Raw genomic sequence first — 17980 nt, 5'->3', positions numbered from 1 at the left:
CAGGCAGATAATCCTGAGATGCTCTCCTTTGCATCTTGGTTGGTCAAAGTCTCCTTGCCAAGGATCTCTTTACCTATGAAGCTGATAAGGGGCCTTTGAGAATAATTCCAGTTTCTGCTCTCCTAGACATATGGCTTTCTGTCTACCTTTGGAGTTTCATGAGCAGCACTTTCCCTCATGGAAGGCATGTTTCAATTTAGAGGAAACAGACAACAGTCTCTCAAGGGTTGAGATCAGGTGTATGAAGCACCATACCTGCCCCAAAGCTCATTTATCTACTGGCTTAAACATGGACAAATAAGCCAAGACAGAAGACAGGACAGGAGAAAACAGATTTTAATTTTTAAATACTAGTACATTTCCAGGCTGTTTTGCAAAGAAAAATCATATTACATTAGTTCAAAACTATGCATTTAAGTATATTTATTTAAATTCTAAATTTTATAAACACATAATGAGAGAAATATATATTTTATAAATATCTTATTCAGAACAGGAATTGTGAAGTGTTCAAAATATCATACTCAGATTTTTCCTCTGTAAATATATAAAATTCCCATAGACTTCATATGAATTCCTCTTCAAGAGCAAAAATTTTCCTCTTACAAAGGCCAACTCAGTTTTCAGACACAATCAAAAGTAATAATATAAAAAATGGAAACATTCTGTACAGGGGAATACAGATAGCACATAGGTAAATCCCATTACCATTCATGCCATTTGTGTTTTAAAAATGCTTTATTAAAAACTGCCACTTAAAACAAATGTGAGAGTTTTTCCCTGACTGTGGAAAACACATAAATTATCACCCTCCCTCTTGGGTGACGAAGCTTCCACTAAAAGGAGCTGGGGAAGAGGAGCCTCCATATATGTTCCCTGAGGAGGGACCTGAGCTACAGAGAGGTAACCCCTCTTCTCTGGCATGAATTCTATCTAGTGGGCCATTCACTGTTATTTCCTTTCATTTAGGAATATTCTTTGGGGTCAAATATATGTCTGAGGGAGTGATCAGATACAGAATCAATGTCTTCCTTGTTGTTTGGCAACCAAAACTCTGGAAGCCTTATTATCTATTACTAATGCCAGAGAAACACCCAGTCACCCGTCTCAGTGCATACCCAAGAGTGTCCCTCTGTCTTCCCTCTTCAGGTCTGAGCTGCTCTGAGCTGTCTCTGCTGCAGTAGTTTATCAATTACTGTCTCTTCTGACACTTCTTCTGGAAAGAACTCTTCAGGAAAGTGCGATATACAGGGTCATCCACATACTCATTCTTAAGTCTGGAGCTCAGCACTCTTTGCCTCTTTCTCTCACCTTGGATTACATCTGTCCCATAAAACGTGTCTTCGAATCGCATGTCAGAGGCTGTGGACTAAACGCAAAAGTATATTATTACTGACCACAGAAACACTGGACACAAATCTGGTTCTGTCAGCTGAGGTCAGATCTGTCATAGGGTAGAAGGAAACATACTCATAGATTTTTATTCTTGCTCAACAGCTCATTCTCATACAGGCCATATGGCTAGATTTATGACTCCATTTTTCTTAATTTCTCTACCCTCAAGGTGTTTTCCCAAACAAAAACAAAATTAAAGTCTCATTTTGTATTGGCTGTAAATGAAAACTCCTAAAAGAAAGCTAGGTTTCTAGACACTGATGGACTGATTAGAATTTAAATAATAACTGCAGAGAGATTAGAACGCTGCAGGCCTAAAGGCCAATCACTTGTTGTAGCCTTTCAGAACAGGCACACCTTGCCCCTTGTGTTGAAAGTAATATCTTGCAATTCACAGATTAAAACTTTAGGGAATCTATTAACTTAGCACACCACTAGCTCCCACCAATCCAAAAGCTAACTATGACATCAGATAGCATCTTGGACCTATAGCAGAGCTTCTCCCATCTTGCTACATACTTCTCTTATGTACTCATGTTATTTTAAACTTGCCCATAACTTTTATGTATTCTGAAAAACCATAAAACTCCATGAAGCTGGTTCCATGATGTAATATGGAATTTTAGTTACACTAAATCTATATTCTGAGTCATGACCAAGCAAGGTTGCTCCAGAACAATCTGTAATTTCCTTTAGAATGGGAGTTGTAGGTTTTACATTGCTTTCTTAGTCTTAATCTCTACTTGGCTTCTGCCCAAACATTTTTTGGTGGGGAGGTCAACAGTCATTCTTAATTAATTCTGAATTCTACTTCTTTCTCTTTCTTTCTTTCTTTCTTTCTTTCTTTCTTTCTTTCTTTCTTTCTTTCTTCCTTCCTTCCTTTCTTTTTTATTAAGATTTATTTATTGCACATACAGTATTCTCCATGCAGGCATGCTTGCATGCCAGAAGAGGACATCAGATCTCATTATAGATGGTTATGAGCCACCATGTGGTTGGCTGGGAATTGAACTCAGAACCTCTGGAAGAATAGGCAGTGCTCTTAACCCCTGAGCCAGTCTCTCCAGCCCCTGAATTCTATTTCTTGTTCCTTTGTCCCCTCCCTACTTTCTTAAAGCTAGTGTGGGTAATCTTTAGTTTCTAATTCCTATAGCAGTTTTCTGTTGCTTAGCTACCTCACTGACCACCTGTTTGCTCATTTTTGATGTTCCAGGGTTGTACTGTCTTAACTATCTATTCACCTGGGGGCTCTGCACTATAGTCTTTGCTTCAGCACCTGCACCTACTACAATACAAAGATGATGATTGTTTTTCTCACTGACTTAGATTTCTTGCATCAGGACCTACGAGAACCCTGCAAAGTATGCACTTCAGACCGTCTGCTTCAGGTGCTCTCTATATAGTCTGTTTAAAATAGAACTCAAGGACTTCTTCCACCATCATTGCCCTTCTTAAATTTCCTAAATGCGAATACCATGCTCATCTGTCTAGTTATCCGTCAAAAATTTAATGGCACTGTGGATCCCTCTTATCCCTATCCAGTCAGGAGGTCTCTTCTATATATCTGAAGCAGTCATGATTCTGTATGCATGATCTCCCATTTCTCCTTCTGAATCACTGCAATAAATGCAGCAGTCCCAATCTATCTCCCACTAAACCACTAGAAAAAAAGCTTTCGAAAAACACTAGTTAAATGATTACAGAGGGGGTACCTGTATGTAATCTTTTCATTTTTTACCTATCCTCAATATAATTTGCACATTCCTAAGGCCAGACTTTTACAACCTAACAAATCCTACTTCCTTCTCTGAAAAGATTAAAATTTACATTCTGGGCCTCATTTTACTGGCACTGGGTCTGGGATACTTTTCCTACCATAGAAGAGTCTCTGCTACACGAAAGCTGGACGTTCCTGTGAAAATGAATGCAGGGATAGGCAACATTCATCCCACCACGTGTTCCTTAAGGTAAAGGATATTAGCAACTATAAATCAAATGTTGTATGTACCAATACAAAGTAATAGGTGTGAAACTTACCTACTGCTTGGTAAGTGCTTAGTGAAAAGTATAGGTTATCGCTGAGATACTCAGGTAAAGACCAAACCTAGAGTCTATACTAAAACACCAATTTTAGTTCCTGATTCAATACTGTTTTGGCATCTAGAATATGTTTTCCACTGGTTCACGTCAGGAGTATGATTTTTTTCTAAAGATAGCAACACACATATCTTATGTTGGCAACAAAGTAGACAGACTCTTAGGAGTTGAAAACAAAAGGGTCCATTGTGAAAACAATGACGAGAAAAAGAACTGAGCAGACATGAGAAAGCCTGGAAACTGAAAATGGTTCAGGTTGGCAGCTGTGTATATTTTCTGCCCACCATCTCATGAAGCAGTTATACAGAGTGCCAGACTATCTATAGGTTCCATAGAAAGTACCATATTTCACTTGGGAAGGAAATTTAGAAGTTGTGCATTGGTTGTCTTTTTGTCATCAGGAGGAAACATTGTTTTAGTAACTCTTGAAAAGCGCTTCCTCTGACTTATATTTCACTTTTATAAGTGTTAATGTAATCAAATGAGGAAATAAAACATCTACTGCCACTGTGCAGAAACAGCAGAAGTCAGCCTCTTAAACACAATAGTAAAGTCAATTTACCAGGAGGTCTAGTTAATTATGCAATGGTCACCATGGTTACTTTATGAGACAATAAAAGGTAATGGGCTATTTTGAAGACAGTAGAAAACAATCCAGCACTGTCATCAGTGGCTGGCTGACTCTTTTAAAACATATCCCTCCAAGCCAGAAGAATTCGAGGGAGAAAAAGTCACTAAAAAGTCAACTCTCAATGATAACAGCTGCTTATCAATCTTCGTCAAGCCAAAAATATTCTCTAACCATAAAATATCTTCTATCAATGAGCTTTCCAATAAGATTTGTCTCCCCAGGTGGAAAAGTATATCAGTTGAGGGGGAAAGAGCCTCTTGTTCTTTTTTTAAATTAAAATGTTCTCAGGGTGTGCAGGTCTCCCATTGGGTAAACAGCAGTACTGACAATGTCTCTTCTCTTAACCTGAATTTTTTTATTTTTTTATATTTTTTTTTTTGTTTGTTTTTCGAGACAGGGTTTCTCTGTGGCTTTGGAGCCTGTCCTGGCACTAGCTCTGTAGACCAGGCTGGTCTCGAACTCACAGAGATCCGCCTGCCTCTGCCTCCCGAGTGCTGGGATTTATTTTTAATTTTCTATTTATTTATTTTTTAATTAAAAATTTCCGCCTCCTCCCTGCCTCCCATTTCCCTCCCCCTCCCCCCACTCCTGAATTTTTAAAGTCCTTCCTCTGGAAGTGCTGCTGAAAGAGAACTCACCTGCTTTGGGTTCCCTGTCATCAGGATCTCACCCAACAAAAGAAGAAGAAAATACTCAATTTTCCACTTATAAAAGCCCTTGGTTTTCCAAAATAACTAACCAACCTATCATAACTCTGTCATTGTACTGTAAGAGGACATAATCATAAGAATGGATGAAAGAGAGTTAAATTTACTCAGAAAAATTAACTTCTCTATTACAATTTATCATTTCAGGAAGCATACAGATAAGAGTCTAAATGAGTAAAATAGACTTCATTTTGGGCTATAGTACAATAGTATGGAACCTACAGTATTATAAAATACATATTTTAAAAAATCAGACTTTAAGTCATCCTTGTTTACTTATTTAGTGGCATGCAGTGGACTTGAAAGTATACCCAAGTATATGTGTGTATGTGTGTGTATTTATTATACCTCTTTTAGTTTTCTAACTACTAATATTCTGGCTTTGCTTTGTTGTTTTCCAAGTGAGAGTTTGGAAAGAAGCATCACTGAGCGTGAGACACAGAACTTCAACAATACATGATAAGGTTACTATCATTTGCTAATGCTGACTCTCTTAAATCTACTGCTGAATACTTCCTTTTAACATAGTTCCCACTAAGAGTGAATACCTTCATATTTGTTTGTCCCCAGAGGGACAAAGAACAAGTTTAATGACCATAATTGTGTGTCAATAAATTTTAACACAAAGAACTGTTTGTTTATTTGATTTCATTAGAAGAAAAATAAGCCATGTGCGCACTGGTTTTCCTCTTTCTGTCTAAGCGGAGACTTGCATTCAACAGGTTACAACAAGGGAAAAATTACTTAGGCTTTCTTCAAAATTAATCAAAATCCCAAGGTTGATTTCTTCTGGAATTGGGAAAGCATAGAGAGCATGGGAATTTCATTGGGGGCCCCAAAGTAGCAATTGTCATTAGCACTTACAAAGCGAGCCTTTACCCTCTTGGGTAACTCTTCATCTAAAGTGTATATGTCTTCTCTCTTCATTGCTATCTGGGATCCATCTTCAAATTCAACCTAAAGAAACATAAGGCATTGTGTTATTTAGTAAAACCAAGAGTACTGACCTTTTCTCAGGAGTTTCAATTAAATATGAAAAAAAAAAGGAGTAAAGGACTGTAAGATAGCAAATACAGAACCAGCCAAAGTCAGGGAAGTTGGAAAAGCATTTTCTCTTATCCAACTAATGTTAAACAGGACAGACTTGAAATATGAGCTATGAAATCTTTATCATCCCCAAAACTAAAGAAGAAAATGAGGGCTGATCAGATGATTTCTGAGAAATAAACAAAAACCAAACCAAACTAACCCAGACCAAAAGCCTCCCCACAATCATCTGGTCAGTAAAAGGGCTAGCGAATAGACTGCCTCATAACAAATAAAAATGCTCAATAAATAATTTAAAAAATTGTTCAATATTCTGAGGTATAAGAAAGCAGAAATTCAAACAACTCCGAGATTCTTGTTCAATTGGAATGGTTATTAGCAGCAAACAACAACAACAACAACAAAAACAGAAGTGCTGGTGTGGATGTGGCGAATGTAAAACCCTTATATTCTGCAGGTAGAACTCTAAACTGCTACAGCTACTTTGGAAAGTAGTATAGAGGTTCCTTACAAATCTAAAAACAGAACTATCATATGGTCTATCACACCATTCCTGAGTGCATCTCTGAAAGACTAAGTCAACATTCCACAGAGATACTTGCACATCCATGTTTGTGAACCATTCAAAATAGTGATGAAATGGAACCACATTAGATATACACCAGTAAACAAAGAAAGGGGGTAAGCACATAGAAAGGAATTTATTCATTATAAACAAAGTAAAATTGTGTCATTTCTAGGAGAATGGGTGAAACTGAACATTATTGTGTTAAACGAAGAAACCCAGACTCAGGCAGACAAATATTGAATATCCAACATTTAAATTCATTTTTGATTGGTGTGTGTGTGTGTGTTGATAAAGCTGAAAGGGAACTATAAGAGATAAAGAGGGTATCTTAAAGGAATGGGAGAATGGGGGAGAAAGGGTAAAAAATTAATAAGATATAAGATCAGAAGGGGGTTCTTTGGTGGATGTAGGGGAAAAAAGAGAAGACAGGGATAGGGGAGCAAGTAAGAACAAAATGGCATGTTTCCATAAAGTGGCAAAATGAATCCATTACTTTGCATGCTAACTTTAAAAAGTAGTTTTAGTTTCAGGAGGTCCCATTTATTAATTGTTTCTCTCAGTGTCTGTGCTGCTGGGGTTATATTTAGAAAGTAATCTCCTGTGCGATTGTGTTCAAGTGTACTTTCCACTTTCTCTTCTATAAGGTTCAGTGTGGGTGGCTTTATATTGAGGTCTTTGTGCATGGTGCATAGATATGGGTCTATTTTCATTCTCCTACATGTTGATATCCAGTTATGCCAGCACCATTTGCTAAATATGCTTCCTTTTTTCCATTTGATTTTTTTTTTTTCGAGACAGGGTTTCTCCATAGCTTTTTGGTTCCTGTCCTGGAACTAGCTCTTGTAGTCCAGGCTGGCCTCGAACTCACAGAGATCTGCCTGCCTCTGCCTCCCGAGTGCTGGGATTAAAGGCGTGCGCCACCACCGCCTGGCTCCATTTGATATTTTTTGCTTCTTTGTCAAAAATCAGGTGTTCGAAGGTATGTGGATTAATATCTGGGTCTTCTATTAAGTTCCATTGGTCCTCCTGTCTGTCTTTATGCCAATACCAGGCTGTTTTCAGTACTGTAGCTCTGTAGTAGAGTTTGAAGTCAAGGATTGTGATGCCTCCAGAAGTTCTTTTATTGTACAGGAATGTTTTGGCTATTTTGGGTTTTTTGCTTTTCCAGATGAAGTTGAGTACTGTTATTTCGAAGTCTGTGAAAAATTTTGCTGAGATTTTGATGGGCATTGCATTGAATCTGTAGATTGCTTTTGGTAAGATTGCCATTTTTACTATGTTAATTCTACCTACCCAAGAGCATGGGAGATCTTTCCACTTTCTGTTGTCTTCTTCAATTTCTTTCTTTAAAGATTTAAAGTTCTTGTCATACAACTCTTCCACTTGTTTGGTTAGAGTTACTCTGAAATATTGTATGCTATTTGTGTCTATTGTGAAGGGTATCATTTTTCTGATTTCTTCCCCTGCCCTTTTATCATCTCTGTACAGGAGGGCTACTGGTTTCTTTGAGTTAGTCTTGTATCCTGCTACATTACTGAAAATGTTTATGAGATGTAGAAGTTTCTTGGTAGATTTTTTTGGGACTTCTTATGTAAACCATCATATCAAAGTAAACAGTGAGAATTTGATTTCTTTTCCGATTTGTATCTCCTTGATCTCCTTTTGGTGTCTTACAGCTTTAGCTAGGACCTCAAGAACTATGTTGAATAGATATTAAGAGAATGGACAACCTTGTCTTGTTCCTGATTTCAGTGGAATCTCTAGGAGTTTCTCTCCATTTAGTTTGTTGTTGGCTGCTGGCTTGCTGTATATTGCATTTATTATGTTTAGGCATGTTCCTTGTATACCTGCTCTCTCCAAGACCTTTATCATGAAGTGATGTTGTATTTTGTCACAAGCAATTTCGGCATCTAATGAGATGATCGTATGGTTTTTATTTTTCAGTTTGTTAATATGGTGGATTACGTTGACAAATTTTCTTATGTTGAACTATCCCTGCATCTGTGGGATGAAGCCAACTTGACTATGGTGGATGATTCTGATGTGTTCTTGGATTTGATTTGCCGGTAATTTATAGAATTTTTGTATCAATGTTCATGAGTGAGATTGGTCTGTAATTCTCTTTCTTAGTAATGAAAAGCTTCTGTAAAGCAAAGGACACAGTCAACAAGACCAAACGACAGCCTACAGAATGTGAAAAGATATTCACTAACCCCACATCAGACAAAGGTCTGATCTCCAGAATATACAAAGAACTCAAGAAATGTGTCATCAAAAGAACAAATAATCCAATAAAAAAAAAATGAGTACACACCTAAACAGAGAACTCTCAACAGAGGAATCTAAGATGGCTGAAAGACACTTTAAGGACATGTTCAACATCTTTAGTCATCAGAGAAATGCAAATCAAAACAACTCTGAGATTCCATCTTACTCCTATAAGAATGGTCAAGATCAAAAACACTGATGACAACTTATGTTGGAGAGATTGTGGGGGAAAGGAAACACCCCTGCATTGCTGGTGGGAATGCAAACTGTTACATCCCCTTTGGATGTCACTGTGGTGATTTCTCAGAAAATTAGGAAACAACTTTCCTCAAGACCCAGCAATATCACTTTTGGGTATATAGCCAAAGGATGTTCAATCATGCCACAAGGACATGTGCTCAACTATGTTCATAGCAACTTTGTTTGTCATAGCCAGAACCTGAAAACAACCTAAATGCCCCTTGACCGAAGAATGGATAAGGAAAATGTGGTACATTTATACAATGGAGTACTACACAGCAGAAAATATAACAAAACATCTTGAATTCTGCAGGAAAATGGATAGAGCTAGATAACATTATTTTGAGTGAGGCAATTCAGATGCAGAAAGACAATTATCACATATACTCACTTACAGGTGGTTTTTAAACATAAAGCAAAGAAAACCAGCCTACCAACCACAATCCCAGAGAACTTAGACAACAATGAGGACACTAAGAGAGACTTACATAGATCTAATCTACATGGGAAGTAGAAAAAGAAAAGATCTCCTGAGTAAATTGAGAGCATGGGGTCTTTGAGAGAGGGTTAAATGGGGAGGGGAGAGGCAGGGAAGGGAGCAGAGAAAAATGTAGAGTTCAATAAAAAAAATCAATTAAAAAAAGTAATTTTAAAACAGAAGTTGAGTTAATACTCTATAAGAACATAAAGCTATTTATCTGGGAAAATTACTGCATAATAACAAAAAGCATCATTTCTTCCTCAGAGCTGAGACATTCTCCCTGAGTCGCTCACTCTGCACATTGTCCTGCTGTGGTTCTCTGTTGTCATCTACTGCAAGAAGTTTCTCTGGTTAGGATGAATGATACTCTGCTTGATGGGTTTAATGTCATTAGGAGTCATTTTATTGCTATGTTTCTTAGTAGAATAATAGAAGCAGGTCTTCCCCATGTCCATGATCTGTCTAGGGAGCGCAGGTTTTTGGTATTTTAGTAGTGCCAGGTATGGGTTCCATCTCATGGAGCAGACGTTTAATCAAATCAAAAGGTGACCAGTTTCTCCTAAAACATTTGTGTCATTATTGCACCAGAATACATTGCAGACAGGTTGATGTAAGTCACAGGGTTTATAGTTGGATGATATTCATGATTACTTTTCTCCTCTGGTAGTGTAAAGAGTACTTCCCAGGTCTATGAATGCTATTCAGTAGGGGTGAAGCTTCTAGTTGAGTACTGACTTTATTTTTTTCATGTTTAGCAATAGGGTCTTAGGTTGCAAAAAATAACCAATAGCTCTCTTTGGCAATAGCCTGTCATATTAGTGTGTGTCAGGTGTCTACAAGTTGCCTTTGGCCAATGACTCAATAAGATGTAACCATTTTCTGGTAGTGGATGTTCTACTTGGTGAAAGATATCTTTATTTGGTTGTTTTACATGTCTAATTGGAGCACTGTCTTCATTACAAGATTTTTGTCTCCATTTTGCACACATACACACACACACATGCACAAATACAAAAGTATCTAAAATAGCATATTTCCATATAGGTTTTAAAAAGGACTCCCCCCCTACATTCCCTCGTTTACCCTGCCCTCTATAACCTATTTACTCCTCTAATTATATTTACTCCCTTATCTCTTTAGAACATATATTCTATTTCTAATTCCGGAGAGATTCTTTCCTTCTCCCAGATGCTTATGAGGAACCTAACTTCTGTGGTTATTAGAATACCAAAATCTTAAAAGCTAACATCCACATGTAAGAGAAAACATGTGATCTGGATAATGGTACTCAAAATCTGGGATGATTATTTCCAGCTTCATCCATTTACCTACATTTTTTTGGGGGGGGGGGAGAAGGCTCTGGGTGACCTGTCTTTAGGTGAGAGTGAGATACTAATGTCATCCATAACACTGTGTTGGATTCACATGTGATTTCAGCTATATACTGTTTCTTTTAGGAACTTGGATACTCTTGGTTTGGTGCATAAATGCTTAGAATTACAATATCTTCTTGGTGGATTATTCCCGTGATAAGTATATAATGTTCTCTCCATCTCTTTAGTTTTTGTTTTACATCTTTAAAGTTTTATATGTTTGTCATCTTGACTTCAGGACATGAGGATCTCTCTGGTTATTTGCTCTGGGAGTTCTAAGTAGATGGGCATTTCTCAAACTTTAGTAAATTTGCTGCTACGATTCAAAGAATGAGTATGCACAATTTTTATCACAGTTCCTTCTGCTTCTCTGGAGATTATTAGGTTTGGCACTCTGAAATCAGAGTTCTTGGATGTCAGGATAATGTTCTTTCCTTTTTCTTGTTTTTTTGATTTAACAGAAGCCTGGATGGCATAGTATCTCACTTTGTCCTTTATCATGATAATCATTCTTTTGCTTGGTTTTGCATGTGAATGATATCCATTATATTTTATATTTGATCAGCACACTCTTTTCTTGCATTTCTTTTTGACTTTTTTCCCTTGAACTTTTCTTCTCAATTGCATACCTTTTTCCACTTTCGAGTTTCTTATCTAGGTCCTGAATTGGTTTTCTTAAGTTTTCTACATGGTCATTTCACCTTTATAAAAGTAGGACACTGAGCCAGATAGTGGTGGTACACACCATCTCAGCACTTGGGAGACAGAGGCAGGTAGATCTCTGTGAGTTTGAGGGCAACCTGGTCAACAAAGCAAGTTCCAGTACATATAGAGAGAGTGGTTACACAGAGACACCCATCTTGAAAAACCAAAAAGTAGGACCCTGAAATCATTTCTAGCATTTCAGCTATCCCATTACCTATGGTTTTTTTGGACACTGATGTGTGGTAAACTTGTGAGATGTCATAGTGACCTAGTTTGATGTTGCCTTTTGTGCCTCTAGTCTTTATTTTCCCTTTCTTTCACTCTTTCTGTTTGTTTCACGTAAGTCTTCATGTGGGTTGTGGTCTTTATCTATCTATCTATCTATCTATCTATCTATCTATCTATCTATCTATCTATGCTTGCTGGCTTATGTTCCTCTTTCCTATTTGGGAGAAACCTGACTATAGCTAACAGAAGAAAAAATAATAAGTGTTTAGCAATCTCATGCAGTAAAAGACAACTATGTACTTTACTTATATCCAGTAAGGTTCTGACATAGAAGCATTAGGGCAATGTGCCAATGTGTGCTCCTGTAAAACACTAGCTAATTTAACTTTTTATCTTGTAGAATTCCTGTCTACGAATATTTGCATCTGTTGGAGAGACTGGGCCAGGTTTAATGACTTCTTGTGTTCCCTTGTGAGACTGGTTGTGGGAAAATGTAACTATGCTCTCTCTATATCCTCCAGGCCAGTCATTCGAGGGTATTGGTAGAGAATCAGAGCAAAAGGATCCTGTGCGGCATTTCAGTCACATTTTCCACGGCCTCAGCCAGCTTTCCAATTCATGTTAAGAAGTTTTTATAACTATTATTAAGTTTCCAAATTCAAATAGTCCTCACTGTATAGCATGTAAACCTCATTAGTATGTGAAAACATAGTATCTTTTTTATTATTTTCATTGAGTTATACATATTTTTCTCCACTCCCTTCCCTTTCTCTCCCCTCCCCTTCTGTCCTCTCCCATGATCCCCACTCTCTCAATTTACTCAGGATATCTTGTCTTTTTCTACTTCCCATGTATGTCTCTTTTGGGGCCCTCGTTGTTGTCTAGGCTCTCTGGGATTGTGAATGATTTTTTTCATTTACACATTTGAGAACATAGCTATAACTACCTGTGACTACTTTCTGATGGAGGAGGGTCATCTTTCTATCTGTTGCTTTCATTGGTTAAGTAACAAAGACAACTGCTTGGCCCTCTGATAGGGTAGAATTTAGATAGGAGGAGTAAACAGAACAGAATGCTGGGAGAAAGAAGCCGAGTCAGGAGTCGCCATAATTCTCCCACTCCAGACAGATGCAGGTTAAGATCTTCCCTGGTAAGCCACCTTGTGGGCTACACAGAATATTAGAAATGGGTTAGATCAATATGTAAGAGCTAGCCAATAAGAGGCTGGAAATAAAGGACCAGGCAGTGTTTAAAAGAATACAGTTTCCGTGTAATTATTTCGGTTATAAAGCTAGCCGTGCTGGCGGCTGGAAGCTCGGGTGCCAGAAACATAGCCTGCCGCCCTTATTACAACAACTTTCCTTTGTTTTAAGTAATTTGAACATTCTATGTGAGAAAGACAGTTTTACCAAAACAACGTCCTCGACTAAAACACTGTCCTCGACTGTCCAGGTCTCAAGTATGCAGAAGCAAAACTGTATTCCATGTATGGACATCTGAATTCTCTTGCTACAATAAAGACAATAGTAATTTCTGATTCTTCTTTTGGTTACCAGCTGCATGCTCTTATAAATACAAAAAAAGTTTCTTTTTTCCTTAAAAATAATTAAAATATCTTCCCTGTGCCTTTACGTCCCCTTATTTACAGACTGAGAATCAATAAAATCTATTTTACAGAAAAACTACTGTGCAGGGCAAAAATACACCCACAAACATTTACATATACACAAAGAGACATACATACATATACGCATGCATACATAGATACACACATACGTATATATTCAGACACACACACAAATATACATATATACATACATACATACACAGACACAAATATACACAGGCACACACAGACATATATACTCAGAAACACACAAGGACACAAACACACAGATATAAAGACATACATACAATCACAAAGATATACACAGGCTGGCGTTGAACTCACAGAGATCATTACCTGCCTCTGCCTCCCAAGTGTTGGGATTAAAGGCATGCACTACCAAACCTGGCTAAATGTGTAGTCCAGGCTGGCCTCAAACTCATGATCTTCCCTGCTTCCACCTTCTTCAGCAAATCCTACTGGCCTGTGCTACCACGACTGGCTGGGAGGTGGTGGTGCACACCTTTAATCGCAGCACTTGTGAGGGAGAGGCGGGGAGGTAGGCAGATCTCTGTGAGTCTGAGGACAGCCTGGTCTACAGAGCAAGTTCCAGGACAGGCTCCAAAGCTATGGAAAGAAATCCAGTCTCAAATAGCAAAAAAGAAAAAAGAAAAGATATATATATACAGGCACACACAGAAATACCCACACAAATATACAGAGATTAAATACACACACATATACACATCCACAAACACCCACAAATATACACATAAATACATACATTCACACATACACACAAAGATTTAGCATATTTTGCACTGTGCTCCAGGTATATCTTTCTATACATTTTATTGAATTTCTTATTCAATGGTAAAGGTGAAAGACAGAAAGTAAAAAGTGATCTCAAAAGGCCACTTGGCTTAATGAGGAATTCTATACTACTTGTAGTTAAATAGAAAATTTTAATACCAGCTTTAACTTTCATTGAGTGTGTGTATATATATATCCACAGTTTTATATTGCTGGGCTAACACACTGATTACTAATTCACCTGGATTTTAAAATGTGATAATTTTATGTAGCAACCAGAGCTTCAATATTGCTCTTATGAAATGTGACATTTTGTTTTCATTTATTAATTAGCTTTTCTCTAGGAATCTCCTGTATTTTCCAATCCAGGTGTGAGGTTTACTTAATTGTGAACAGTATGATACACTTAAGCCATTGCTGAGAGCTTTAGGTGGCAATGGCTTTACCAGAGGCCATTAAGAATAAACAGTAGATGACAAATGATATCCATAAGGTCAACCCACCAGGTGAACAACTACATCATGGAGAGAATCTCGGGAAACAAGGCTTACAAGACCATTACCTATGCATAACTTTGTTTCTGTAACTTTTCTCATGTGGCACTATAAACAGCTATGGGTATTTTACCTACTGCTTGTATGTTTATCTCATGAAAAAAATTTCTATCTACTGGGTGTAGGGGAGTGAGAGTGTTACAGCTGTGGAGCAGCAAAGATATCCTGACTTATCAGGAAGCCAGGCTACCTAGAGTCTCAATAGGAGAGCTCTGGAGGCTGGAGCCAGAATAGGACAGCTCAGCTCTGGAGGATAGAGCCACAATAGGACAGCTCTACCCTGGAGGCAAGGTGTCCTGACTTATTGGCAAGTCAGGCTACCTAAAGCTAGGGTGTGGTGGTGGGGGATGGTCTTGCCATAGGATATAGCAATCTTGATCTTCTCCTGGATAGTTGCTACAGCTGAGCCCTTCTCTGTTCACTTAAGGGCTTCTTCTCTGGTCCAAGATATTACTTCTTTGCTAACACTCTGCTAAACGGCAAGCCCCTGCAGAAATGTAGCAATCTCCTCTGGCTCTGGAAAAAGTTATTAGTTTTCCTGCTCAGCCCCACTTAGGGAGCATGTCAGCAAGGTTTTTCTTTCACTGGCTCTGATTCTAAGGACAAAGTGTGTTTCTTTGGCACTGGTTTCAGAGTCAGGGCATGTTTTTTCGGTCCTGAGTTTAGGGCTAAAGGTGTTTCTTTCCCTGGCTCTCAGATCCAGGGTGTGTTTCTTTCAATGGCTCTGGGTTCAAAGTCAGAGTGCTGAGTGATTGGCTGGTTTCCTGCTCCAGTTGGCCCTTTAACCCTACACAGGACATACATATGGCTGTGGATGATCAAGAAGATGATTTCTGCTTAACTATATAATCCTGATGAATAGAAATAATAGTAGGGTATTTTTCATACTCAGACGGACATAGGAAAGTAATAGAATTCTCAGTCACAAAGACAGATAATTTTAGACTTCATGACAAATTCAAAGTAAACTGGTTGCTCCTGGAGATGAATACATAAGGACACATTCCCAGGTGTTTATTGCATGAAACAACCTTAGTAGATATAACTTTCTCAGTAATGGACTTTCTGCACATACTCCTAACCTCAAGGTTTAGTCAACCAACTGTTTCTTGTTTAAGTCCTGAATGTCAATGTCACTGTCACTTTCTGTCTGGGAACCCTGACCACTCAGAGCTATGTGCTTACTTTATTCACACACCCAGTCAGCGTGAACTCCCTAGCCTGAGAGAAACTGTGTGATCAGTTTGGCTGTAACTTATTTACTCCAGAAATGCTGTGTGACCCTGAAAATGTGATTTATATTTGTACAGAGCCTTTGCTGTAGAGGGAGAAGTAGGAGAGAAATATGAGACGTGTGTGTGTGTGTGTGTGTGTGTGTGTGTGTGTGTGTGTGTGTGCGCGCGCGTGTGCGTGTACGCCCCTACGCTGAGAGGGAGACACAGCTGAAGGTGCAGAAGGAGAAGCATGAGAGGTAGAGAGAGAAGTGTTTTGTAGCTGTGCTCTATCTTCTGGTACCCTGCGTGCTGCATTGTACTCCTCTATTTATGCCCTTGCCCCTTATCAGTTTGTTAACTTTCTTCTATACTCAACTGGTATCTTATTATTCTTAAGCTGCACTTCAACATATCGAGTTTGAATCTTCTAGTTCTGCCACCCTGTTTTTTACTATACCATTTACATGAGAATATTGATTTGTGACACGGTGTTACTGAAATCTGTTGCTTCTACAAATGTTCAATTTTAAAGTTCTCTGAGGAATATGAATGCACTTGTGCTACCCTAACCATGTTGTTTCTCTTTTGTGAGTATAACTCATTTTTATTTTTGGTAAGATTAGAATAATTCCAGTTTTACTTTTCCTAAACTACTATTTTTAAACTTGAGTAGATGACAACTGTAAGGTGTCTGTGCCAATGGTCCAAGAGTTTTGGTTTAGCTGAGATGCCCAGATTAGGCTTCTCTACCCAAAGAAATAAAGTCACAAGGTGCTAGTTGGATAGTCAACATAGAGTAACACAATGTCAATGCAAAACAATATGAACTAATATGTAATATTGTTTCAACTTGGCAAATGAATGTTACATCTTATTTTATTTTTTATCTAAATTATTTTAAAATCCCTGAAGTGTTAAAGATCAGATCCAATGCCTGCATATACAAGGCAAGTGCTCTATTGTTGAGGCAAAACACCCCCAGCTCCATGTTTTGGTTTAAGGCAAGATAAACCAACTCTAAGAATGAAAACACAAGCAAACAGCCATTATCTAGTAGTTGAACCAGACCAAACGTTAGGTTTTCTCAGTGTCCAACCAGACAATCCAAGTTGAATCCTGGACTGTTAGAAATTCAAGTTTTGTCTTCCATAAAAAGACTAAAACTTGTGTGGCTTTTTATGCACAGCACACTCATGTTATCACGTCCTGGTACCTACTGACCATCTTACCAAGAACCACAGAGAAAGTAGTACCCACCTGATACATATAGGCAACATTTGATCCAAGATACTTTGCCCCATAGAGTTTACCATCAGGCCACTTGACTTGGATGACTTCTCCCTCGGCAGGAGGACCCAGCTTCACACAGTTTCTGCTCTGTGGAATTAATGGAAAGATGTTTTAAGGCAAGTGCCTACTTGAATGCATTTAGATCTTCGCAAATGATGAACTGTGACAAAAGGAGTAACTGTCCCTCTGTTTTACAGATTCTATCTTGCTTGGGTGTTCAGGTAAGAGATATGAAGCAAAGGAATACTTAAAGATTTAATTTACACCATAAAGTTGCAAAAGAGTTTCGTAAGAAAAGCAGAAAGAAAACATTAACACTTCATATTGGCTATTTGACAATGAGTTATCCAAGCAGAAGCTCAAATAATACAAAGTATTTTAGCTGAGGAAGAGAACTGCTAGTGATTTATAACATCCAACATTTCTGTAGCATTTTACAATTAACAAAGTGTTTTAGCATAAGTACAATTTGATCTTTGTAATTACTCTTTGAAGCAGATTTTTTTATAGTAATAGTTTATGTATTTTTTTAAAGAATATGATACAGTGTATATTTTTTTGTTAAATCACATTCACCCCCTTTCTCAAATCTTTCTGCATCCATTCCCACCTCCCTACTTGTCCAAAGTAGAGATTTAATTCTTACTTTTATTCCCATGGAATCAAAATTTTATTGCCCAATTTGTGTTGGGTATGGAGAATGCCCTAAGAGTGTGGTTGATCTACCAGTTGTAACATCAGTAAAAAAAAAAAAAAATCTATA

General features: G+C 37.9%; 1 protein-coding gene across 3 annotated transcripts in view; it reads right to left on the bottom strand.

Moving 5' to 3' along the window:
- Positions 1-362: 362 nt before the first annotated feature.
- Positions 363-17980, bottom strand: part of Kdm4c (lysine demethylase 4C) — a 169069-nt gene continuing 151451 nt past the window's right edge. For all 3 annotated transcript variants that reach the window (XM_005352661.3, XM_026782063.1, XM_026782064.1), the window contains 3 exons: positions 17185-17304; positions 5695-5787; positions 363-1369 (listed from right to left, as the gene is read on the bottom strand). In XM_005352661.3, the coding sequence (XP_005352718.1) occupies positions 1193-1369; positions 5695-5787; positions 17185-17304 (390 nt within the window). In that variant the 3' untranslated portion in view covers positions 363-1192. The remainder of the gene's footprint in view (positions 1370-5694; positions 5788-17184; positions 17305-17980) is intronic.

The sequence above is a fragment of the Microtus ochrogaster genome, chromosome 10 (assembly GCF_000317375.1).
Source record: "Microtus ochrogaster isolate Prairie Vole_2 chromosome 10, MicOch1.0, whole genome shotgun sequence".
Lineage (NCBI taxonomy): Eukaryota > Metazoa > Chordata > Mammalia > Rodentia > Cricetidae > Microtus > Microtus ochrogaster.
Note: the sequence above shows the minus strand (reverse complement) of the source record. Positions and strands in the feature narration are given on the sequence as shown.